Source organism: Tupaia chinensis, unplaced genomic scaffold, assembly GCF_000334495.1.
Source record: "Tupaia chinensis unplaced genomic scaffold, TupChi_1.0 Scaffold000532_1, whole genome shotgun sequence".
Lineage (NCBI taxonomy): Eukaryota > Metazoa > Chordata > Mammalia > Scandentia > Tupaiidae > Tupaia > Tupaia belangeri.
The window spans coordinates 6,370,552-6,396,741 of NW_006160045.1; the positions used below are offsets into that span (position 1 = coordinate 6,370,552).

General features: G+C 40.8%; 1 protein-coding gene across 1 annotated transcript; it reads right to left on the reverse strand.

Moving 5' to 3' along the window:
* Nucleotides 1-130: 130 nt before the first annotated feature.
* Nucleotides 131-25,070, reverse strand: TFB2M (transcription factor B2, mitochondrial). Its single transcript, XM_006157283.2, has 9 exons — nucleotides 25,062-25,070; nucleotides 24,617-24,953; nucleotides 23,788-23,876; nucleotides 16,190-16,343; nucleotides 15,425-15,573; nucleotides 12,519-12,608; nucleotides 5,185-5,247; nucleotides 1,522-1,682; nucleotides 131-1,124 (listed from the first exon to the last, which is right to left on the reverse strand). The coding sequence occupies exons 1-9, from the start codon at nucleotides 25,068-25,070 to the stop codon at nucleotides 941-943; spliced, it is 1,236 nt and encodes a 411-aa protein (XP_006157345.1). The 3' UTR covers nucleotides 131-940.
* Nucleotides 25,071-26,190: the final 1,120 nt, after the last annotated feature.

Here is a 26,190-nt window from a genome sequence, read left to right on the forward strand (position 1 = left end):
GTCTAGCACCTTAATTTCCATGCTACCTGCTTGCTCCAGTTGGGGTGAATTTAATGTTTCATCAATAAACACAAAGAAATCATCACAAAATTTTATTATTTAAAATATTTTAATTTCTAAAAAAGTTTAAATCATATTAAAACATATTAAAATTTAAATAATTTCATATACAGTACTTGATAATACATTTCAACAAACTGAAAGGTAAAACAAACCACTTAAATCAGTAGAATTTACTTTCTTTTACTTTTTTTTTCTCAGTTTGCTATAAGGCGCCATATGCTTGCTGAGAACAAGAGACAAAGGGAAAGTGAAAAATCACCCCCCAGGGGATGGCTACACTGAAATCCCTTCTCAACTCTATTTCCATCTCAGAACTTTGGGCACATACCCACACACGTCTGGTGTGATTTTTAAGCTGCCAGGTCCAGGATTTGAACTGCACAGTCTTCCATGTAGTACCCAGCTATCTTAATCTCCATGCTACCTGCTGGCTCTAATTTACTTTCTTAGCTTAATAATGTACAATCTCTTTTGCTCCCCCAGAAATGCAAAAAATCAGCAATGGTGTAAGTGAAATACAATGTAGGGTATTTAGCCAAAAGGACTTATAAAAGTAGACTTAATTTTCAACTGGTAATGTAATATCCTACAACTACCAGCGTGTTTATAGTAGATAAGAATTTAAAACAAAACAAGTCTCAATCCTGATCAAACCCACAATTAGTTGAACTTTTCATTTTACTCAGTTGTGAATAAAACAGCAGCCACTAATATTATCTATTGGTATCAACTTCAGAAGAAATGATCTGCCTAACCCTGTGTGAAACAAGAACAGTTATCTTCCATTGAAAAGATGTGAACTTCTCAAGCTTAATTCTTTCTTATTCGAGTCATATTTGTCAAATAAATAAACGGCTTCAGCTAATGTCTTAACATTCTAATTCTCTACACGATTGTCTTCCATGCTGTCATCATATAGCCATTTATAGGTATAATCTTTGGAATGCTCTATGGTTTCAAAAAGCCGTCTGAAGTCTTGAGGATATATACTACTTATTTTCACTTTTTCATTTTTTCCTATTTGTGTCAATATATCCATTGCATCAACTGGACTCAATGAACTGCAAAAGAAATACAAAGTATACAAAGTAAATTTATATGCTTAATTCTTTCTCACAACTCTCAGTTCATATTTAAGTGCTTGTAAGCCCAATTTAAAATAACTTATATCTAGCTAATAGTTTAAAGCTTTTGCCATAGGGCATACAGAAAGAGGAAAAATGAGAAATCACTCCCAAGAAAGATGGCCACACTGCAATCCCTTCTTCATTCTCCTTTTGGGATTTTTGGCATGCACGCACACAAACCCAGCATAATTCTCCTCCTGGGATTCTGGGCACACAGAAGTTGCTGGGTACGTGAGCCACACATTTCAGCCATGTGGGATCTGACATCTTAACCACTATGCCACCTATTGGCCCTAAATGGTTATTTTTACACTGCTTTTATGCTTCTTACCGTAAATGATCTATTAGCTTGGCACTGCGCTTCCCAAAACAGTGCTTTACCATGTGAAAAAATACATCATAGTTAATAGGTGTTAAGTTTTCTGTAAATAAATTTCTACGAGGAGTCATCCGGATAAAATACAGGTTTTGCTGTATTTGCTCTACTAATTCCTGGAAGAGAAAACAGTGTTAGTCATAAAATATTGCCAGAGGAAGACTTATTCCCTGAAGCTACCCAGTGGAAGACACAATTACTAAAGATTCCTGAGTGACTTTAGATTTTCCATTGGGTGTGTCAAGAATGCAAAGTCCTAATCATTGAGCATCTTGACCATTTCTCAGAGCTGTTTGCAGTGAGCAACCTTGAAGAACAAGTTAATATCTCAGGGTCGGCAGTTGATGTGGTGGTTAAGGCAACTGGATTCTCCCATGGTTGACCACGATTCGAGTCCTAGACCTGGCAGCTTGCTTTATCACTTACTTTCTCTCTCTTATCTCTCTCTGATCAAGTTTTTTTAAAAAAGGTAAAATAAAATAATGACAATGAATAAAATTAAAATAATTATTTTTAAAAATAATGTTTCCTTCAAAGACAAAGGTGGATTCGCTCAGCTGTGTTGCTCAGCTGCAATGCAGTGTGCACAGCATTAACTAAGCCATATCACATCACTCCATGGGATGAGGGAGGCTAGGGGTAAAGTCCTTTGTTGGATCCAAGAGTCTGTGTCTTTGGTTTTTTATTTCTGTTTTTGTTTTGGAGAGGTTTTTGCTATAGAGAGAGTGCGTTCGCCAGAAAGTCAGAGATAGAGAGACAGAAAGTGAGAAATCACCCCCTAGGGTGGATGGCCACGCCACAATCCCTTCTCCTACATTTTCCTCTCAGGATCTTGGGTACACATGCACACATGCCCAGTGTGAGTTTAAGCCACTGGATCCGGGACGCACACCACTGGTGGTTACATGACAAAAACTCTGACTACATGGGAGTCCAGTGACATAACCATTACACCAACTGTTGGTCCCAAGTCTGTGTCTTTAGAAATCATCCAAAACAGTAATACCTTAAGTTCCAAGTAGGATAATATTATATCCCAAAGACATACGGAATCCTTGATGTGTTCAACACACCATGCCCAGATCTTAAGGAACAAAAATATTGACTTAAATTTTTAAATTATGTATTTAAAAAGTCTCATATGATTTGGATAAAAATGAAGATGATGTGCTCTTAAAAACTGTTGAATGTCTAAAATCTCAAAATACTTGTCTTTTAATTGCCAGAGGGCACGTGTGCTTGCCAGAGAGAATGAGAACTAGAAGGAGAAAGCACACCCTAATGGAGCCTGATCGTGCTAAAAACGTTTTTCCTCCATTTCTCCTTCCTGTCAGAATTTTGGGGCCATGCAAACACATGCCAGGGACCCAGGATTCAAACTGCAGCCTGCCACATAGCATCAAAAGTACTTCCACAGCATTCACGAACACACTGATATCAGATACATGTGAGATGTCTAAATAAAATTCTCTCATGAAACACATTTGGTAATTTCATGTCTATCAGTAAAAGTTGATATATTTAAGTTAGTTCAAAAACCTTTTGGGGGGCTAGTAGGTGGCACAGTGGTTAAGATGCTGAACACCCACATGGTCGACTGCAATTCAAGTCCTGGACCTGGCTTGAAAATCATGCTGGGCACAAGTGCATGCGTGCCCAAAATCCTAGGAAGAATATGGAGGATAAGGGATTGTAGCGTGGCCATCCCCTTGGGGGGGTGGGGAATTCCTCACTTTCCCTTTCTCTGTCTTTCTCTGTTTCTCTCGCCGGTGGTTACATGCACCCTGTGACAAAAACTCTGAAAAATGATTGTTTTTAGCTTTTGATCTTCTCATTGAAAAACTGAGGTCCAGCTATGGGGGCATAAGATATCTAGGGTGTAGCTGTGCAAGGCAGGGATACTTGGGATGCCAGAGTTTGGAGAGTGAACCAGCCTGAAAAGCCTGGGCACTGTAATGAGTCTGTAATCCTACCTAACTGGAACACTAGGCAAAGAAAGGTTCACAATGACAAAACTCTGTCAAAAATATCAATCTTTCCCTCTCCCTCTACCTTCCTTTTCTACATTTGTGCAAATTTTCTCTCCCTCTCCTTAAAAAATTGAAAAAGAATAACAAAAAAAGAGGGCCAGGCAATGGCTGTAGTGATGAAGGCAGCTGGATATAACACGGTTGTGCAGATGAAGTCCCAGTAGCTTAAGAAACACTGCACATATATTCATGTATACCTGAGATTTGGAAAAGTAGGAAAAATGGTAGAAAAAAAATTGAGGCGTGACCATTCCCCATGGGGGTAACTTGCTTATTTTTTCTCTGTCTCTCTTTTCCTCTCACATGTGTAAGCACACACGCCATCAGACAGAAAGTTTTAAAAAAACAAAAAGTAAACATGAGAAGGTAGGTGTCTTATATACAGAATCATCCATTTTGGGGACATTTGGACAGGCCAAAATATGTTATTACTATCCTATTTCTATTCTACATAAATTATGCCTTATGAATAGCAAAATAAAACTAAAATCATAATGATGAACGATCACTAAAATTAAGCCATATCTTTTTTAAAAAGAATTATTTATTTTATTAATTATTATTATTATTCAATTTGACCAGGGAGAGAGAGTGAGAAAGCAAGCCACTAGGTCCAGGAATTGAACTGTGGTTGGCCATGTGGGAGTCCAGTGCCTTAAACACCATGCTACCAGCTGGACCTAGACCACTTCTAAATAAATTATCTCCTTTTCCTTTTGGTGTCAAGAATGAGAATAAAATGAGGTAGCCAAGTGGGACCTTCAGATTAAGCTGACATGCTTTCTTTTTATTTAAAAAAATTTATTATCTTTTTTTTTTTTTTTTAGAGATTTTTGCTATAGGGTGCATGTGCTCACCAAAGACACAGAGAGAGACAGACAGACAGAATGCTAGAAATCACTCTGGGGGGGATGGCCACACTGCAATCCCTTCTCCTCCATTCTCCTCTTCGGATTTTGGGCATTCACGGACATGTGCCTGGCATGAATTTCAAGCTGCCGAATCTAGGACTTGAACCTCAGTCAGCCATAGGGGAGTACAACGATGTAGCTATTATGTCATCTGCTGGTCCCATACTGATATGCTTAAGTTAGGTCATAATTAACATTTCACTCAAAAGTGAGTCCACAGTATTATTTCTAGAATTATTTATTTATTTTATTTATTCATTCATTTCTTATTTTGACCAGAGAAAACAAGTCACACAGAGAGAAGGAAAGTGAGAAAGCAAGCCACCAGATCCAAGACTTGAACTGTGGTCAGCCACGTGGGAATGTCCCGTGCTTTTAACCACCCACGCCACCTGCTGCCTCCCCCCAGTATTTTTTTGAAATACTAGTAAATACGTTAGTAGAATTTTACAAGCTACTCTATGAACACTATACTAGCATCTTTCATACCATGGCTAATAAATGCAACTCTCTGCCAAAATCATCTTAATTTGTTAACAATATGAAGATACATTTTTTAAAAATCTCTAGTTATTGTAAAATTTAAAACTAAGACAACTACAGAACACTAGAGAATCTTAAAGGAAGTAAAGGAAGTAACACTTAAAAAAAAAAAAAAAGGACTCATCCATTCTTACCCTACGTTTCGGCTTTTCCAGGAGCCCATTTTGGGTGTATATATCAAATGATGACCAAGGTTCCTGAGGGAAGAAAAACAAACACAAAGCAACATTTCTTTTATTCTTCTTTGGTCAAATCACTCAAAATGATTACTTAAAAAAAATCTGATCTAAACAAGAGAATGAATTAAATTCAGGTCATTTTAATTAGATTTAAGAAAACAACTGATAGTTGAATTATGTACACCTCTCTCCTTGATTTTTTGAAAAGGTTTATCCATATCTTTCTTACCATGAGCAAGACAGAGAGTGAGAGAGAGAGAGAAGGACAGATGGAATATTTCAAACTATGATTCACCCCAAGGCTCACGTGGCCTGGATCACAGACACATATGAGCCTACTATGCTCAGAGAGACCCTGCAAGGCAAACCCAGGCTCTTTCTCATGCAGGTCCAGTAGCATTACCACTGTGCCACATCCTTCCTCCTCTCTTCTTGATTTTTTGTTTGTTAAAGAGAAGGATCAAAACTCTATCCTGGTACAGTAACTCTTTTACTAACTTAATTAAAGGAGGGTTACTGTATGCAAAAGTCCTTAAGTTACAATTTAAAAAAAATTACTATAGGGAGCATATGCTTTCCAGAGAGAGAGAGAGAAAGTAAAAAAATCACCTCCCAGGGGGATGTGCACACCACAATCCCCCTCTTTTCCTTTAAGGATTTTGGGAAACCGTATGTGTGTGCCCACGCCATGTGTGTGTGCGTGCACGTGCGCGTGCACACACACACACACACACAGAATGATATTCAATCTGCCAGGTCCAAGACTCAAACTGTGCAGTCGACCTTGTGGGATAATGCACCTTAGCCTCCACACCACCTGCTGGCCCTTCAATTATAGTTTTTACCAGCCAACATTTCCATGTTACAGTCAGAATCAGCAGTATAAGGGCTATCAGGTAAATACTGGGGATTTTTTTTGAGAGTTTTTTTTGCTATAGGGTGCGTGCGCTTGCCAGACAGACAGAGAGACAGAAAGCGAGAAATCATCCCCCAGGGGGATGGCCACATCGCAATCCCTTCTCCTCCACTGTCCTCTCAGGATCTTGGGCACACATGCACACGTGCCCAGCGTGAGTTTTAAGCTACCGGGTCCGGGACGCGAACCGTGGTCGACTACGTGGGAGTCCAGCGACATAGCCATTACGCTAACTGCTGGTCCCAATACTGGGGATTTCTTTTTTGCCCTAACCTTAGTGGAAAAGCCTGTTAATCAAACAGATTTCAGTACATGAGGGCATATGAATAGACATACAAAGATACTCCTATCAATATTTTAAAAGATCATTTTTTTTGGTACTTAACTTATGTACATACAATTCTGTCCATAAAGCAATACTGTAAGACAACACAACTGGGGGCTAGCAGGTGGAATGGTGGTTAAGGTACTAGACTCCCACATGGCTGATCATGGTTTGAGTCCTGAACCAGATGGCTTGAAGATTACACTGCATACATGTGCATGTGTGCCCAAAATCCCAGGAGGGGTAGGGATTATGGCCTAGCCATCCCTCCTGAAGTGTGATTTCTAACTTTCCTTTTCTCTGACTTTCTCAGTCTCTCTATGGCGAGAACATGCACCCTATGGCAAAAACCATAAAAAAATAAAATAAAATAAAAAACCTGAAAAAATTATTCTGTATAAAAAAACATGCATACCCACACATACACCCATATTAAATTCCAAAAATAATACGATTAAAATAGCATCCGAGGCTCAGTCCCAGCAGCAACTGCTGTTACACTGTGCTCCAAAGGCTAGAATCACGTGGGGATCTGGTTCGATTCTTGGTCCAACTTAAAGGCTGGGAGCAGTGGTGTGTACCAATAACCACAGCAGTGGGGAGGCTGAGGCAGGAGGATCAAGAGCTAAAGGCTGCTAGGAAACACAGTGAGACCTTGTCTAAAAAATAGCTGGGTGTGGGAGCACATGCTATAGTCTCAGTTGGGAGGCTAAGGCAGATTCATAACATGAGACCCTGTCTTAAAAAGAGAGAGAAAAAAAAAAAAGCATCTGACACAGACTTAAAAGGCTATAACAGGGCGGGCCCTATAGTGCAGGGTTAAGCCCTGTATACAGGGAACTGGATCCCACATGGCCAACATAGCCAACTGCACTTCTAGTCCTGGCCTCAGTGACTTGAAAAACATGTGGGACACATGTACATACATGCCCCAAATCCTGACAGGATGAAGAAATGGAGGAAAAAGTATTGTGGTGTGAACATACCCCATTGGGGAACGCTTTGTTTCTCTTGCTCATTTTAGTGAATGTATGTACCCTCTGGCAAAAAAAAAAAAAAAAAAAAGAGAATAGGAATAAAGTACTGATTTAGGTTGAAAAAAGATTAAAGCAATACTTAACAAGATTTAAAAAGGCTATTGTTAAAAATGATCATTTATTGGGCCAGCAGCTAGCATGCAGGTTAAGGCAGCTAGATCCCACATACTCAAGTCCTGAACTCACTGGCTTAAAAATGATGCTGGGCATGTGTGCATGCCCAGAAATCCCAAGAAGAGACTACAGAAGGGACTGCGTCATGGCCATCCACCATAGGGGGTGATTTCTCACTTTCTCTCTATGTCCCTCTCTCAGAAAAGTGCACATGCCCTATATAGCAAAAGTTAAAAAAAAAAAAAATATTCACTACAGTGACACTGGTAGTGGAATGAAAAATGCAATTGTTTCCCATTTGTGAAATTGCTAGCAGTTTCAGAAATATCACTTTAAATAGAGGAAGGCAAAGCACTGGCTGCAGTGCATGATGGGGACGAAGTTTCCCACATGTTCTGTCTAGCAAGCAGTGTAGGGTGTGAAAGTAGAAATGGAGGAGACCTTACTTACACAGACCAAAGCCACAGTGGAAGAAAACCTGCAATATCCTGGGAATTGAGTTTAACAACCTAGTTTATAACTGCACATGTACAATGGAGCAAGTGCTAAAAAATGGTGGGTTCAGAAAGACCTCGCTTTTCTGGAAGTTAATGAATGGCAAAACTTAACCCAGGACCTTGGAAAGTAAATATTAAGTGTGATAGTTACTTTTTGGTGTCAAAATGACTGGACTAGGGAATACCTAGGAAAAGCATTACTCTGGGTGCGTCCTCAGGGGTATTTCCAGAAGGGATTAACGTGGGAGTCTGAGTAAGCTAGATGTGGAAGACCCATTCTTAGTGTAGGCAGATTCCATTAACCAGGGCCCAGAGAGTGTATATATAGAAGACAAATGGGTCTCTTTGAGATAGAGCAGGATTCTGTTGCCTGGGACATCAGAATTAAAAACTAAATGCCTTCAGACTCTGGGATTTACACCTATGGCCCTGCAGATTTCAAGGGCTTTCAACCTTGGACCGTGAGTTACATCATCAGCTTTCCTGCCTTTGAAGCCTTTGGACTTGGACTAAACCACATTAATAAAAGTCCAGAATCTCCATCTTGCAGACAGCAAAGTGTGGGACTTTTCAACTATCATAACCAAGTGAGCTGATTTCCCCAATAAATAAATCCCCTCTTATAGATCGATATAAACCTATTAGTTCTGTCTCCCTAGAAAAGAACAAGAAGGAAACATTATCCTAAAAGCTAAGGATAGTAAACAGCCTCCATGAAGGGGACCAGCAGATAATCTAATGGTTACATCACTGGACTCCCACATAATCAACCACAGTTTGAGTCCTAGACCTGTTGGCTTAAAACTTACGCTGGGTCCATGTGCGTGTGTGCCCAAGATCCTGAGAGGAGAACGGAGGAGAAGGGATTGAGGCATGGCCATCCCCTCTGGGGGCTGATTTCTCATTTTCTGTCTCTCTGGCGAGCACAAAAGTCTTTTCGGTGGGGGCATTTGCCCGGACAAAAATAAAAAAAAAAAAAAAAAAAAAAACCCTCAAAGAAAAAAAAAAGGAAACCATCCAAAAGCCATGAAGGCAGAAGAGGTTAAAATGAAAGCTCAATAGAATGAGATAAGGTTGGTGGAGTAAGGAACAAATTTAGGTAAATCAAAAACTATATTCCAGATTATAATATACGGTTTGGGCAGAAAGAACCATCAGTGATATGAGGGCCACATGTGAAAAGATTCTGGAAATAGAGAAAAATAGAGACCATGATACATATAGAAAAAAGACAAGGACCAGAGAGTCAATTTACTAACCTCAAATGTTTTAGGGGGTGGAAGATTACAACAAAAGCTATAAATCAAACAAAATAAAAGTCCCAAGCTGAAAAAAAAAAAAAAAAAAAAAAAGAAAAGAAAATAGCTAAGTAGACTAAAAGGCTCTATGTATTCTTGGACTCAAAAACAGTGAAGGGAGTACTTAGAGTTACCCAAGGTAAAAATTTGAAAATTAGGTGGCCAGACAGTGGAATAACAGTAAAACACAATGCTCTTTGAGAGAATTCTGCATGGGAAGGTTTCTGGTCAAGTTCTAAGACTTCTCTGAATACACAGGGGACATGCTTGGCCATGAACTGGGGATGACGGAGGGCTCAGGGTGGAGTATAGCGTTAAGATCCTGTTAGAGGGGCCAGCAGGTGGTGTGGTTCTTAAGGTGCTGGAGTCCCTAATGGTCAACCATGGTTTGCGTCCTGAACCCAGTGGCCTGAATGTCACACCTAAAGAATGTGTGTGTGCATGCTCAAAATCCTAAGATAAGAATTGAAGAGGAGGGACTGTGATGTGGCCATCCCCCCCCACTCCGGGACTGATTTCTTCTTTTCTCCTCTCTGTATTTCTCTGTCTCTCTCCAACAAGCACATGTACACTATGGCAAAAACCTAAAAAAAAAAAAAAAAAAAAAAACCATAAATAAAAGAAAGAAAAAAAAATCCTGTTAGGGATGCTATCAAAGAAAAAATAATAAACTTCAAAAATTTTAAATTAAACTAATACATCCTTGGAAGAATAAAGCCCCATTAAATACGTAACGTATATATCCTATAAAAACTATTGATACATACTGTAGTCTAAAATAAAAAACTGAATGGGTGGAGCTACCCTGTGGTACAGAGTAAGGTGGTTGGATCAGACATGGCCAACTGTGCAGTTCAAATCCCAAACCTGGCAGCTTGAAACACATACAAAGCTTTGGGCACAAATGCTCAAAATCTTGACAGGAGAATGGAGAAGAGATTGTGGCATGGCCATTCCCTCTAGATGTTTTAACACTTTCCCTCTCTTTTTTTCTCTCTCCAATAAGCACACATGCCCTATGGCAAATTTTTTAAAAAGCGAATGGGTAGGGAACCAGCAGTTAGCGTAATGGCTATGTCGCTGGCCTCCCACGTAGTCGACCGCTGTTCGTGTCCCGGACCCGGTGGCTTAAAACTCACGCCGGGCGCGTGTGCGTGCGTGCCCAAGATCCCGAGAGGAGAATGGAGGAGAAGGGATTGCGGCGTGACCATCCCCCCTGGGGGGTGATTTCTCGCTTTCTGTCTCTATGTCTCTCTCTGTCTGTCTGGCGAGCGCACGCGCCCTACAGTGAAAAATCTCTCCAAAAAAAAAAAAAAAAAAAGCGAATGGGTAAACAATGACATGAAGCAAAGTATATTTATCATTTTTTTCTTACTTTGTAGTTCCCTGGTATCAAACATTATAGCTGCTAGTCATACAAGGATAATAAACATTTGAAATATGTCTAGTCTGAATTGAGATATATTCTGAATATATAATCCACACTAAATTTCAAAGACCTAGCACAAACACACAAAAATGTAAATTATGTAATAACTGATTTAAAAATACTAATTACACACTGAAATAATAATATTTTGAATTGACAGGGTTAAATAAAAAGATGTTTTGGGACCAGCAGTTAGCATAATGGCTATGTTGCTGGACTCCCATGGAACCAACCGTGGTTCGAATCCCAGGCCTGGTGGCTTAAAACTCACACCGGGCACATGTGCATGCATGCCCAAGATCCCAAGAGGAGAATGGAGGAGAAGGGACTGCGGTATGGCCATTCCCCCCGGGAGTGGGGAGTGTGATTTCTCGCTTTCTGTCTGTCTGTCTGTCTGTCTCTCTCTCTCTCTCTCTCTCTCTGTCTGGCAAGTGCACATGACCAATAGTAAAAACCTACCCAAAAAAGTAAAAATAAAAAGATGTTTCACTTGTTTCCTTTTTACTTTCAATGATATGACTACTAAAAAATATAAAATTATATATATTTGGTTCACATTATATTTCTATTAGATAACTCTGATATTCCCCAAAGAAATTCACCAAAAAGGGGGAAATTCTATAATGAACAATTAAGTACCCAGTTAAGAAATAAGGCCAGTCAGTGGGATGGTAGTTAAGGCAACTGGAGAACATACTAGGCATGTGTACATGCGTGCCCAAAATCCCGAAGAGAAGGGTATCTCCGGTAGAGGGTGCTTTCTCACTTCCCTTCTTTGTCTTTCTCTGGTCAATGCAAAGACACTCTGGCAAAATTTTTAAAAAAAGAAAGAAAAGAAACAAAAAGTAAAAAAGAAAAAAAAATTAAGAAATAAGTTCACTGCAAGGGAAAAAATCTACCAAAAAAGGATTCAAGATACTATAATCTCTACTACATAAAGAAAAAGAAAAGCATCTCCATGCCACCTGCTGCCCTCTTATTTTTGCTCCCCCTCTTTTTTTTAAAATAAGTTTTATATTTTTACCATGAGAATGCATTTTTTTAAGAGATTTTTCCAATACGCACATGGGCTTGTTGGAGAGACAGAGAAAGAGAGAAACAGAAAGCAAGAAATTACCCTGGACGGGGGAGGGCTGGCCACACCACAATCCCTTCTTCTTCATTCTCCCCTTGGGATTTTGGGCAAACATGCACACTCAGTGTGTTTCAAACCTCTTGGTCTGAGACTCGTACTGCAGTCGACCACGTAGAAGTCCAGTAACATAACCATTATGCCATTTACTGATCCCAGTATGTATTAATTTGAAAGAGAAAAATATAAAATATTTGCAGCAAAAACTTTTGACCACAAAATCATCTTGCCTTATTACCTTCTATAGTCATGAAAAATAATAAAATTCATCTTTAAGTCATCTCTATTTACTAGCATCTTTAAAAAACAATAAAGTTCTTGGGGCCGGCAGGAGCTATGGTGGTTAAGGATGCTGGATTCTCACATAACCGACTGTGGTTTAAGAACCGGACCTAGTGGCTTGCATTCTCACTATCTCTCTCATTCTCTCTCACTCTGTCCATCTCTGGTCAAATTAAAAAATCAGTTAATAAAGTTAAATAAAACAATTCTTTAAAAAAAAATAAAGTTCTCTTTTGAAATTTGGAGGAATTTTACTCACCACGTGCAGAAGCTTAATCTCACAAGCTACTTGCCAGAGCACACTTAATACCTGATAGAGGTTTGGATTTCTGGGATTGGCCATTAGTTTCTAGTTAAAGGAAAATAAAATGTATATATGACTATATAAATGTGTAAATGTATATAATCAAATTCAAATGTTAAATCTTAATACTATAACAACATCTAGGACATTTAAGTAAACAAAATTAGAATTAAATGAAAATTCCTAACCATAAGCATTTCAAAAACTTTCACATTTACAATAGGTAATCATGTATACACAACATATGTTTTTTTTTTTTTAGAGAGATTTTTGCTATAAGGCATGTGCACTTACCAGAGAGACAGAGACAGACGGAAAAAGAGAAAGTGAGAAATCACCCCACCGAGGGGATGGCTATGTCACAATCCCTTCTCCTCCATTCTCCTCTCAGGATTTTGGGCACACACGCATACGCTCCCAGCATGAGGTTTAAGCCACCAGGTCCGGGACTCTAACCATGTTTGACTACGTGTGAGTCCAGCGATGTAACCATTATACCATCTGCTGGTCCCAACATGTAATGTATTTGAGATTGATTCATCCCTAATCATGTATCTATCAGGGTAAAAATCTCATTAAAGAAAAATCAGATTAAAAGTTCTTAACAGGTGGGGGACCAGCAGTTAGTGTAATGGCTATGTTGCTGGACTCCCACATATTTTAACACAGTTTGAGTCCCAGACCCAGTGGCTTAAACTCATGCCAGGTGCGTGTGTGTGTATGCCCAAGATCCCGAGAGGGGAAGGGAGAAGGGATTGCGGTGTGGCCATCCCCCCCTGGGGAGTGATTTCTTGCTATATCTCTGTCTCTGTCTGTCTTTCTGGCGACCGCACAAGCCCTATAGCAAAATCCTCTACAAAAAAAAGATGAAATAAAAGCATAATGGCTATGTCGCTGGACTCCCATGTAGTCAACTGCGGTTCGAGTCCCGGAACTGGTGGCTTAAAACTCACACCAGGCGCGTGTGTGTGCGTGCCCAAGATCCTGAGAGGAGAACAGAGAAGGGATTGTGTCATGGCTATCCCCCCTTGGGGGAGATATCTCACTTTCTGTCTCTATCTCTGTCTTTCTGGCAAACACCGTGCCCTATAGCAAAAAACTCTCCAAAAAAAAAAATAATAATAAAGTTCTTAACAGGTAATCATCTAATAAGAGAAGTAAGGAAAACATAAACAATTCTTGTCCTACAGATCCTACAACAGAACAGGGTAGGAAAACATTAGCTAATCACAGGAATAATGAGTTAACTGTGATATATACTTTGGAGAAAGATAAGTATGTTAAATACCTATCAGGGGGACTGGCGAATGATGTGGTAGTTAAGGTGCTGGGCTCCCACATGGAGGATGATGGCTTGAGACTAGGACCTGGCAGTTTGTTTTCTCACTTTCTCTTTCTCTTTCTGGTCAAATTTTAAAATTTTTAAAATAATAAAATAAACTGAATAAATAATTTTTAAAAACCATTTTTATTTAGTTTTATTATTGTTACTATTATTTAATTTTACCAGAGTGAAAGTGAGAAAGCAGGCCACCATATCTGGGACTCATACGGCAGCCCCAGACCTTTGTGGGAGTCCAGCACCTTAACCACCACGCCATCTGGTGGCCCACAGATAAATAATTCTGTTTAAAAAAATAAAAACTAGAGGTATCAAGTGAGTTATTAAATTTCAGTGAAGAATTGCTAAGGCTGTTTGAAGGATGAGAGGCTATGTGAGTTAATGAGAAGGCACTACAGAGAGACAAACCACACGTGAAAAGATCCATGGTAAAAGAATGGGCCATAGGAACATCTTCCAAGCAGCAAGATAAAATCCAAGGAAGCATTTCCTATATCTCATCCTTTCATTCTTTATTCATATACTGTACGTACAGCCTTGAGGTTCTGAGCCTCTTGCCCTCCTTCCACGGCTAATGAATATTTATTTACTACCTAGGTTTAGGTGAGTAAATTCTCTTCGCTTTTTGCCCCACTATCCTAACCCCATACCTCCCACATGCACAAATAAGCATTTTATGTTGCGCTGAATTACTAGATTACTAACATAAAGCTTTCTGAGCAGAAAAGAGATACTGTCAAGAACTTCAGGAGGGATTTCCATTACAGAAAATAAAAAATAAGAGTCTAAAATCCTAAAGATTACACATTAAAAAAAAAACAAAAACAAAAACAAAACCCTGTTGGCACTAATAAAGTAATTTAGCAATTGCAGGATACAAAGACAACACAAAATGGTTGTTTTTGTTTGTTTGATTGTTTTTAAGAATTACTGATTTATTTATTTATTATTATTTTTTCACAATGAGTTTTGCCAGTGAAAGACAGAAAAAGAGAGAGGTAGAGTGAGAAAGCAAGCCACCAGGTCTGGGACTCGAACCACAGTAAGACATGTGGGAATTTCAGCACTCTAACCACCACACCACCTGCTGGCCCCATCAGTTATATTTTTATGCACTAGTAATGGACAACTGGCAAAAGAAATTAAGAACACAATCCTCTTTACAATAAACCTAGAAATTAACTTAACCAAGCAGGTGGAAGAGTTGCATGGTGAGGACTATAAACAATTGCTGAGGGGACAGCAGGTGGAGCAGCCACTGAGATGCTGGACTCACACATGGACGACCATAGTTGAAGTCCTGGACTGGAGGCTTAAAAATAATGTCAGGTGCACATGAGTGCATACCAAAAATCCCAAGAAGAGAATGGACGAGAAGGGACTAAGGCGTGGCCATTCTCCCTAGATATAATTTTTCATTTTTCCTGTTTCTCTCCAGTGACTATTCACACCCTATGGTAAAAATCTAAAAAATCACAGAACTGTTTCAAAACAAAAACCAGAGACTTACTATACCTACCTTGTATTCTTTTTCACTAATAAACATATTTAGTTCTATGCGTCCATGTCCATATATAGAAGTACAGGAATATAGGTCATATATAAGTTTCCAAAGTGCCTTTCTTTCACTTTTAATTGGGAAGATTCCAATAACTTTTAAAGGGATACCTGTCAGAAATACAAACAAAAAGATCCAAATAAAGTTTTTTTTACATATTTTTTTAAGAGGTTTTTGCTATAGGGCGCATACGCTCGCCAGACAGAGAGAGAGAGACAGAGAGACAGAAAGCGAGAAATCACCCCCCAGGGGGAATGGCCACACCGCAATCCCTTCTCCTCCATTCTCCTCTCGGGATCTTGGGCACACACGCACACGCGCCCGGCGCGAGTTTCAAGCCACCGGGTCCGGGATGTGAACCATGGTCGACTACATGGGAGTCCAGCGACATAGCCATTACGCTAACTGCTGGTCCCCCTGAATAAAGTTTTTAACACGTTTTCCTACGACCATATTTTATTGAGGCAAACTGAAAATATATTATATTAACTTTAAATTTTTTTTACTCAACAAAAAGCTTCAACCAATTTTCCTTAATATGGAACTTATAGGGAAATAAAGTGGTTTTTTGTGTCCAGGCAAGAGAAATGCCATATTCAACATTAAAGTACCTCCTAATAAATTCAGTAAGATAAAATGTATACACGGCTTATTGATAAATGAGGTATACTGCTGAAGAAAACTGGTGAGTTATATGCTATTTACTTTAGTGAATGACAAAAGTACCTGCTGACCAAGGAAGTGCTTCTATTCCCAAGTTCTGAAACAGCATGTGGGAAATCATAATGGGGGGTCTTACTAATCCACAATTTCTAGGATCCATTTTAAAGAAGTCACAGTGGAACACTTCAAGTCTGCCATCCACATTTTTTCCTATGGACTAAAGAGACAGACATGACATGTTAAGAAATTTCAGCATTGAGACCAGCAGGTGATGTAGCGGTTGGGGCACTGGGGTCCCACATGACTGACTGAGGTTCAAGTCCCAAACCTGACAGCTTGCTTTCTCACTTTTCCTCTCTCTCTCTGTCTCTCTTTGGTGAACATGCATACCCTATAGCAAAGTGAAGAATGATAATGATTAAAAGAAAAAAAAAGAAAGAAATTTCAGCATTATGCTGAAAAAATTCAAAGATTTTTTTCCCTTTTCTTGTAGAGAGATTTTTTTTTCCTTTTCTTTTCTTTTTTAAGAGAAATTTTTTTGCCATAGGGCACCTACTCTCACCAGAGAGAAAGCAAGAAATCACTCCCCCAAGGAAGATGACCACACAGTAATCCCTCCTCCTCCATTCTCCTCTTGGGACTTTGGGCTTGCACAAGCACCTGACCTGAGTTTTTGTTTTTTTGTTTTTTTGGTTTTTTTGGAGAGGTTTTCGCTGTAGGGTGCGTGTGCTCGCCAGACCGACAGAGAGAGATATAGAGACAGAAAGCGAGAAATCACCTCCCAGGGGTGATGGTCACGCCGCAATCCCTTCTCCTCCATTCTCCCCTCGGGATCATGGGCACGTACGCACATGCGCCCGGCGTGAGTTTTAAGCCACCAGGTCCGGGACACGAACCGCGGTCAACGTGGGAGTCCAGCGACATAGCCATTACGCTAACTGCTGGTTCCCTGGCCTGAGTTTTAAGTCACCAGGTCCAGGACTCCAACCACTGACAACCACGTGGGAGTCCAGCAATGTAATCATTATGCCACCTGCTGGTTGCCCCCAAAATTTCAAAGCTCTTTTTACAAAACATATTATGATTGGTCCAGCAGATGGCATACAGGTAAGGGGGATTGATTGTGCATAGTCAACTGCATGGTTTGTGTCCCAGACCCAGCAGCTTGAAAAATAAGCCTAGCATGTATGCGTGTACAAAATCCAAGAAGAGAATGGAGGGGAAGGGATTGCAGAATGGTCAGCACCTTTAGGGGATACTTGCTCACTTTCTATATATCTCTCTCTCAACTCTCTCCCATGAGCACACATGCTCTACAGAAAAATCTAAAAAATAAAATAAAATAAAAAATTATGATCTCCAAAAAGATGTAAAGAAAATATTGCTGGGGCCAGACAAAGGCACAGCAGTAATACAGTGTTCCTCAAAGCTGACTGCATGAGAAAATGGAGGGTTTGCACCTGGAGATCTTCCTGAACATACCAAGTGCACATGCGCCCATGACCTGAGGCTGAGGCCTGTGGGGGTAGAAAGGCATCGAGACACTATCAGGGTCTTTTCTCTCTCTCTCTCATAGAATTAAAAAAGAAAAAAAGCTTTAAAAAAAAAAAAAGAACATATTACTCACATACTTAAAATTTAACAGAGCAGGGGGCTAGGTGGTGATTGAGGTGATCTCACATGGCCAACCTTGGTTTGAGTCCCAGACCTGAAGGCTTTCTCTCTCTTGCTAGCACACATGTCCTATAGCAAATAAAAAAATAACAGTAAGTGGCCGGCAGGTGGTGTGGTGGTTAAGGGCACTGGACTCCCACATGGCCAACCGCAGTTTGAGTTTGGACTTGGCAGCTTGCTTTCTCGCTTTTTCCCTCTCACTCTCACTCTGTCCCTCTCTGGTCAAATTAAAACAAAGTTAAATAAAATAATTATTAAAAACAAACAAAAAAATAGTAAAAATAAATTTAAAAGTTTTAAAATTTTAAGAGAAAATAGAAAACAATTAATGCCTTAAAAATAGTGAAAATACATATTATCAAGAGAAATTACTCAAAATCAAAAATAATCTTCAATAAATTCTCATTTACCCTTCTATTTTTATTTTTATTTTTTTGGAGATTTTCGCTATAGGGCGCGTGCACTCGCCAGACAGACAGAGAGAGACATAGAGACAGAAAGCGAGAAATCACCCCCCAGGGGGCATGGTCACGCCACAATCCCTTCTCCTCCATTCTCCTCTCAGGATCTTGGGCATGCACGCACACGCGCCCAGCGTGAGTTTTAAGCCATTGGGTCCAGGATGCGAACTGTGGTCGACTACGTGGGAGTCCAGCGACATAGCCATTACACTAACTGCTGGTTCCCTTTCCTTTTTTTTTGAGAAGTTTTTGCTATAGGGTGCGTATGCTCGCCAGAAAGGTCGGCCATGTGGGAGTCTAGCACTTTAGCCATCGTGCCACCTGCAGACCCCAGGCCATGTTTTTCAAGACCCTGGGGCCAGGACTCAAACTAAGCAGTCAGCCATGTGGGATTTAGCCCCCTTAACCACTAGGCCACAGGGCTGGCTCAACATTTTAATCTTTGTAATTATGGAAAAGCTAGTAAATTTTGGTCTGATGAAAATGTAAAATAAACATACACACACACACACACACACACACACACACACACACACATGACTTTGCTATATTTTACTCCTAAAAACTAAAAGGATTTGAGAAGATGACACTTAATTATGGATTTATGGTTAATTTTGGAAATCATCATCATAACCCAATTTAAGAAGTTATCACGTGTTTTTGCTTTAGCATCACTCTTACCATTCAATAATTCAAACACGGTAACAACCAATGCTCCAGGATAAATCTCTGAATTCACACAAGAATGGTGAGATCATGTTTTAAAATTTGAATGAATTATATTTAGGATTCAAAAACAGAAAACAGAAGGGACAGTGGAAAGGAAAGTAACCCTTGAGATTCTGCTAGTCATTAAGTTAGGCATTTAAGTTTGTCTTATTTAAACCTCATCAAGGAACCAGGACATGGTGTAATGGCTATGTCGCTGGACTCCTACATAGTTGACCATGGTTCAAGTCCCAGATGCAGCAGCTTAAAACTCATACCTGGCACTTGTGCATGCATGTGTGCCCTAGATCCCAAGAGAAGAATGGAGGAGAAGGGATTGCTGTATGGCTATCTTCCCGGAGGGAGCGGGGGTGATTTCTCACTTTCTTTTATTTGAACACTCAGAAATTTAATCAGCTTAATGTTTTACTCTGAACAATTAGTAAATTTACAAAAATTTCAAGTTGTCTTTAACGTCATTCTTTTAGAAGATTATGTCAGTTCTGTTAATTCTTAGATGAAGCTTCTCAAAAACCTTCTACAATCCCTGTAAATGTTAAAAAGCTCCCCCACCCACTTGCCTGGACACCTGAACATGCTTTATCAACAAATGGGAAACCTTTAAAATCATCCGCACATTTTTTCTATAGCTCTCACCTATATAAACCAACTTCTCAGATTTGAGTTCATCCATTGCCTGGCACTTACTGAAGTGGAAGGCTGCACATGCGCTATTTGAATTGTTCTTTTTCTATCTTATTCATATACTTTCTGGTTTTGTGCGTGTGTATGTGTTTTGGTACAGATGAATTGTATAAATTAACTGTGTAAATAATATCATCCTACTTTGTAGTTATTCCACAGGGTAAGTTACCTTGGTGGTAATATGCTTATTGGAAGAGTTAACCGTTGGCTACCTTAGAAGCATTTCATGATCCATCCAAATACTGCCTTTGTCACAATCAAGCAGAGATGCTGAGTGTTCTCTAAGGTCAGTGGGAAGTGGGCTTTTCCTCTTCAGAGGTGATCATCAACACTGACAGCACCAGAAAGAAAGGGGCTTCTAAATTTCAGGCAAGACCTCTTCCATACTAGCTATATTATTCACAGCCAGTATTTTCAGAAAACTCTGAAGTTTTTGGTCATCAGCTGTACCTGTTCTTTGTACCATTTTCTACTTTCTGCAAGCTGTACCCTTTCCCCATTTCTTACAGAAAAGCAACTGCTGTGTTGCAGGATAAAAAACTGTAACAGAAGGAGCAACAGATTGCATAATGGTCACATCATTGGACTCCCATGTAGTCGACCGCAGTTTGAATCCCAGACCCAGAGGCTTAAAATTCATGCCAGGAGGCAGGCAGGTGGCATGGTGGTTAAGGGCACTGGACTCCCACATGGCCAACCATTGTTCAAGTCCTGGACCTGGTAGGTGGCTTTCTCACTTTCCCTCTCTCTTGCTTGCTCTCTGTCTGGTCAAATTAAAATAAATAAATAAGTAAAGATAAATATAAAAATAATAGTTCTTAAAAATAAAAACAACACTTGTGCCAGGTCTGTGTGTGTATGTCCAAAGTCGTAAGAGGAGAAGGGAGAAAGAAGGGACTGCAGTATGGCCATCCACTCTGAGGGGTGATTTCTTGCTTTCTCTCTGTCTCTCTGTCTCTGTCTCTCTGGTGAGTACACAAGCCATATAGCAAAAATCTCTCCCAAAAAACCCTATAATAAAAATAGACATTTTAATTACATTTTAATTATTTTGTGAGCATGTATGTAGGGCTCTTTTTTTAAGAATTATTTTTTCTTTCTTTTTTTTTTTTTGGAGAGGTTTTTGCTATAGGGCGCGTGTGCTCACCAGAGACAGAGACAGGGAGATAGAAAGCGAGAAATCATCCCCCAGGGGGGATGGCCATGCTGCAATCCCTTCTCCTCCATTCTCCTCTTGGGATCTTGGGCATGCTCGCACATGCACCTGGCGTTAATTTAACCCGCCGGGTCCAGGACTTGAACCGTGGTCGACTACATGGGAGTTCAGCGACATAGCCATTAAGCTAACTGCTGGTCCTGTAAGAATTATTTTATTTAACTTTATTCACTTGTTCTAGATTGATCAGAGAAGGACAGAGAGAGAGAGGAGAGACAAAGCAAGCTGCCAGGTCCACGACCTGAACCAAGGTCAGCCATGTGGGAATCCAGCAACTCAACTACCACACCACCTGCCTGCCCCTGTAGGCCTCTTTTTAAAACCTACTTTTGGAGACTTGCAGGCATTGGATTCCCACATGGTTGACAGCAGTTGGAGTCCCAGACCTGGCAGCTTGCTTTCTCATTTTCTCTCTCTCTCTTTTTTGTTTTTGAGAGGTTTTCGCTATAGGGCCCATGCACTCGCCAGACAGACAGAGAGAGACATAGAGACAGAAAGTGAGAAATCACCCCCCAGAGGGGATGGTCACGCCGCAATCTCTTCTCCTCCATTCTCCTCTCGGGATCTTGAGCACGCACGCACACGTGCCCGGCATGAGTTTTAAGCCACTGGGTCCAAGACACGCACCGTGGTCCGTGGTCCACTATGTGGGAGTCCAGCGACATAGCCATTACGCCAACTGCTGGTTCCCTCTCTCTGTCTCTTCTGTTGAGCGCATGTGCTCTATAAAACAAATTAAAAAACAATAGTAATTAATAAAATTAAATATTTTTTAAAAGATTTATTTAGTTTTATTTATTAAGATTATTGTTTTTAATTTGACCAGAAAGAAAGACAGAGAGGGAGTGAGAAAACAAGCAACCAAGGAACCAGCAGTTAGCGTAATGGTTATGTCGCTGGACTCCCACGTAGTCGACCGCAGTTCGCGTCCCAGACCCAGTGGCTTAAAACTTGCTCCGGGCACGTGTGCGTGCGTGCCCAAGATCCCGAGAGGAGAATGGAGGAGAAGGGATGGCGGCGTGACCATCCCCCCTGGGGGGTGATTTCTCGCTTTCTGTCTCTCTGTCTCTTTCTGTCTGTGTCGGGCGAGTGCACGCACCCTATAGCAAAAACCTCTCCAAAAAAAAAAAAAAGAAAACAAGCAACCAGGTCCAGAACTTGAACTGCTGTTTGCCATGTGGGAGTGCAGTGCCTTAACCACATATCTGTTTTCCAAGTTAAAATTACAGATATGTATGTTTATTCAATCGCATTTCATGACCTTAAATCATTGAATTATTTTTTTTTCCTTAATTTGCAAGAGGACATGTGTGCTCACCAGAGAGAAAAAAAAAACTAAGAGAAAGAGAGAGCAGCCCTCAATGAGTGGTCATGCTGTACTCCCTTCTCTGTTTCTTCATCCTGTCAGGATTTGGGGCATACATGTACATATGCTCAGTGTGTTTCTGAAGATGCTGGGGCTGGGATTTAAAGCACAAGTCAGTAATGAGTGATCTGGCTTCCTTAACTACTAGACCATGGGCACAGTCTAATTTTTAAATAATTTTATGTGTTCTTTTTTTACTTGTATTTTTGGAATTCTTGTAAATTTGTATCAATTAAACCTTGCTAAATCCTTGTATTCTTTTCTAAGCAGTCAATTGTAAAATAATAATAACCTCATGCTTACAGTTATAGTCTAAAAAATTAAACAAGTGGATTTTTTAAATTCTTAATTTTTGTTAATACAATTGTTATAATGGGATTTTTCAATACATGAATATAATATACAGTGCTTAAATAATGTAATTATTAGATCATCATTTTCAACCATCTTTCACATTATATTTAGTAAGAAGTTGTTAAGCATATTCTACTGTATTTTATAACACTAGACATTGTTCCCTTTATCTGCAATTTTGTTTCTGATGATCAACACCCTTCTAGGGGTTAAGGGAGGCAGCAGGTGGTGGGGGTGGTTAAGGCATTTGAGTCCAGGACCTGGTGGATTGAAAACCACGCTGTGCATCTGTGTGAGTGTGCCCAAAATCCCAGGAGAACAGAGAAGGGATAGCAGCGTGGCCTTCTCCCTGGGGGATAATTTCTCACTTTCCCTCTCACTGTCTCTCTCTGTCTCTCACAAGCCCTATGGCAAAAAACTAAACAAACAAACAAAAAAACAACATCCTGTTTTTTTCCTACCTCCTCAACCTTTCCAACGTTTTCACCATTTTTTGTTATCATTTTGCACTTTTAGATAAATCCTTCTACATGGTTTCAGCAAGTTGGCATAAAGAAGGGTACATTTACTGAATTGAATCTAGATATTTATAAAAGAGGGAGGGAGAGAAATAAAGAAAGAAAAAAAACTGGCTAATTATGCAAGTTTCCACTTCTTTACTGTTAGGTGAACTTATTCCCCACGTAAGAAGCAGAATCACTGAGAAATCCATTTGGATGTTTCCACTGTTCAACTGTATCAGACTATCCAAAACCTTTCTTGACTCTGAAATCCAAATCCAGAGTTTACATAGTCCCATTAACCTAATCTTAGCAATCACTCCAAATAGATTCTAAGCTCACAGAAGGCTGGCACACAGCATACCTTTCTGGAGAAGGGGACACAAAGCTTCGTAATACCAGTCACACTATTTAAAGTCACTCAACCTGTCTGTAGCAGAGATAAGACTAGAGAACAAAGCTCAATACTCCCTATCTTTCAGTCATTCAATAAGCATTAAATCCTTAACTACATTCTAGTTACTGGGTATTACAAAATATTTAGCACTGATCCCCTAAAAGAGATTCTATAAAGTCCAATATAGATGACTGAATAATAAACATCGATGACTGAATGATAAATTATTTTAGAAATGATAAATAGAATAATAAATTATTTTTAGAAACCAAAAATATACCTCCAAATGTGGAATAAAAGTTCTATCACTTTCAAGGGCAACCACTTTGGCACCAGTTTCAAGTAATGCCTGAGTCAGGATTCCAGGACCTAGTGTATTAAAAAATGAAATGTTTATTTGCAAATAGCAATCTCTGTCAATATCTAATATCAAAATTTCATTACACGTTTTACACATGGTATCTAGTTTAAAATTCTGCAACATCCTCAAAGTGAATGTTTCTTTTTTTACATTTCTGTCAACTGGAGATAAGATATAGGCGCTTGACTTCAGCATCACCATTGGTAAGCAGTGCAGCCTGGCACTGAAGCTTCAGTCAGTAACTGCAAACCTTACACACTTAATCAATCTATCACTACTACTTGGAAAAAGAAAATAACAAAAAAGGGTTGCCTTTAGCCTACCACTTACTCATGCACTTCTGAATGTTTTAATCACCAAGGATATTATCAAGCCTAAACAGAAATGACTGTGATAGGAAATGATGCTTTAAATAATTATCATTTTGTAAGTCTACAAATCTTGAGTTCTTAGCACCTTGTTACGATCTGCATATGTACTGAAAGCGAGATAAAATTTTGAGAGGGGCTTGTGACTGTTTTGAGGAGACAGTGAAATCTAAGATCAGGTCTTATAAAAACATTGTGTAAAGTACAAACTACTACCGAAATATCTTGTGGTGCCATTATTAATAGAAACCACACGAGTTTGTTGCCCGCACTCTCCCTAGTAAGCCACCTGGAGAAGCCAGTGTCTTAACACGTTAGGGATACTCAAAATTTTCAGAAGTGATGAATATCCAAGAAAATTACAATCCACTTGGACTCACCTGGATTGCACTCCAGAAATAGGTGGCGAGGTTTTTTTCGTTTCCCCCGCAGGATCTGAGCCAAGGTCTCAGCCAATCTCCGATTGGTTACGTAACGCTTGGGCTCTAACCGGCACTTGGACACCCAGGAGGGCGACTCATTGAAATCCAGACTAGGCAATACCTGCGGTTGGAAGTCAGACAACCCACGGCAGGAAACTGCAGGCCAGTCCTTCCGCGTCGCCGCTCCGGACCCCAAAACGCAAAAGCGACCAGCGCCCACTAAAGCTGAGATCGCCAGCCGCAGAGGAAGCCCCGCCAGGAGGCCGCCCCGCCACTGGGACCCACATCCTCGCCTCTAAGGTTCTCCCCAACAATCAGCCGGCCCAGCTCCACGGGTGAGACCCATGTAGGACATTCCACGTGTATCTCGCAGCCACACCGGGCCGGGCGGAAGTAAACATACACTGCGCATGTGCACGACCTATCCGGCTTGTTTTGCTCCCTCACTTCCGCTTCCGCCCGCGCTCAGCCACCTGAGGATCGTGAGTGGACCGGTTAGGAAAGAGACCATCCGGGCAGTGTCCGGGCTCGTACTCTATGGTCGCCCGCCCTCTGCGCTTCCGCTCTAGCCGCTCGCGCTCTATGCTCCTCCGCTGGCGGCGGGGCCGCCCGGACCCGCGCGGCCCGCGGCCAGCCGGCCAGCCCCTAGGGGTGCGCAGAGGGAGGCGGGGCGCAGAGGCTAAAGGTGTCTCCGCGGGAGTCGTGGGAGACCCGAGCGAGCTCTGTGACAGCACGTAGGCCGCCATGTCAGCCAGCGGGGCTGGAAACAGACCCGGCGCCCAGCGGTAGCCCTGCTTTCGCCTTCAGTTCCCAGGTGAGGAGAGGAAGAGCGCGTTGCGGGGGCCCCGGCGCCTCGCGGCGGGGATGGAAAGCCTTTGGGAAGCCCCTCGCTCCTCCCCCTGCGCTGCCCTCCAGCAGCGCCGCCTCTGCCCTCCTGGCGAGGTGTATCCCGGTTCCCGCACCGCCGCCCGCTCTCCGGCCGCCTGTTTTCCTCCTTTCTCCTGCTGTTGTGTTCTGTGTTCAGTGCATCGCGCCAATTTCTCTCTCCCTAGGGATTAGCGCCCGCCTTCGGGAGAAGTCTTCCCTCGCTTGGTGTCGAGCAGCCTGCGGCTTTCCTGCACCTCTGTTCCTCACTGCCCTGTTGACCACAGCCCGGTTCTCCACCCATGTACATGGTTTTCATTTCCCACCACCCCCACTTGGGTTGTCCAGACCCGCCTATAGTGTCTTCCTTCCCTCTCTCTGGGCCAATGTTTACCTTCTGTTGTAATTTTTAATTTGCGTGCTTCAGAGACTTAAGATTTAAAAAGGAGCATTTAAAGCTTAAATTTTCTGAGATCAGAAAGATTAAGAACTTAGGATGCTTATTTGATTCCTTGTACAAACTTCCTCGAACACATTGTACTGTGGAATGCAGTTTAAAAGACCAATTCCAAAGACTAAAAATAGGATGCTCTAATGCAAATGTTGGCATTTTATCTATTGGACGATGTAAGAAGACCCGTCTTTGAGAGTGATTTCAGTGTTTGAGG

Coding starts and splice junctions, on each gene's coding strand:
- TFB2M (XM_006157283.2), bottom strand. Junction 5,248..12,518: donor AGATTAAGCTTCTGCACGTG/GTGAGTAAAATT, acceptor TTCTTCCCTCAG/GAACCTTGGTCATCATTTGA. Junction 1,125..1,521: donor AAGCTAATAGATCATTTACG/GTAAGAAGCATA, acceptor TTTCTTTTGCAG/TTCATTGAGTCCAGTTGATG.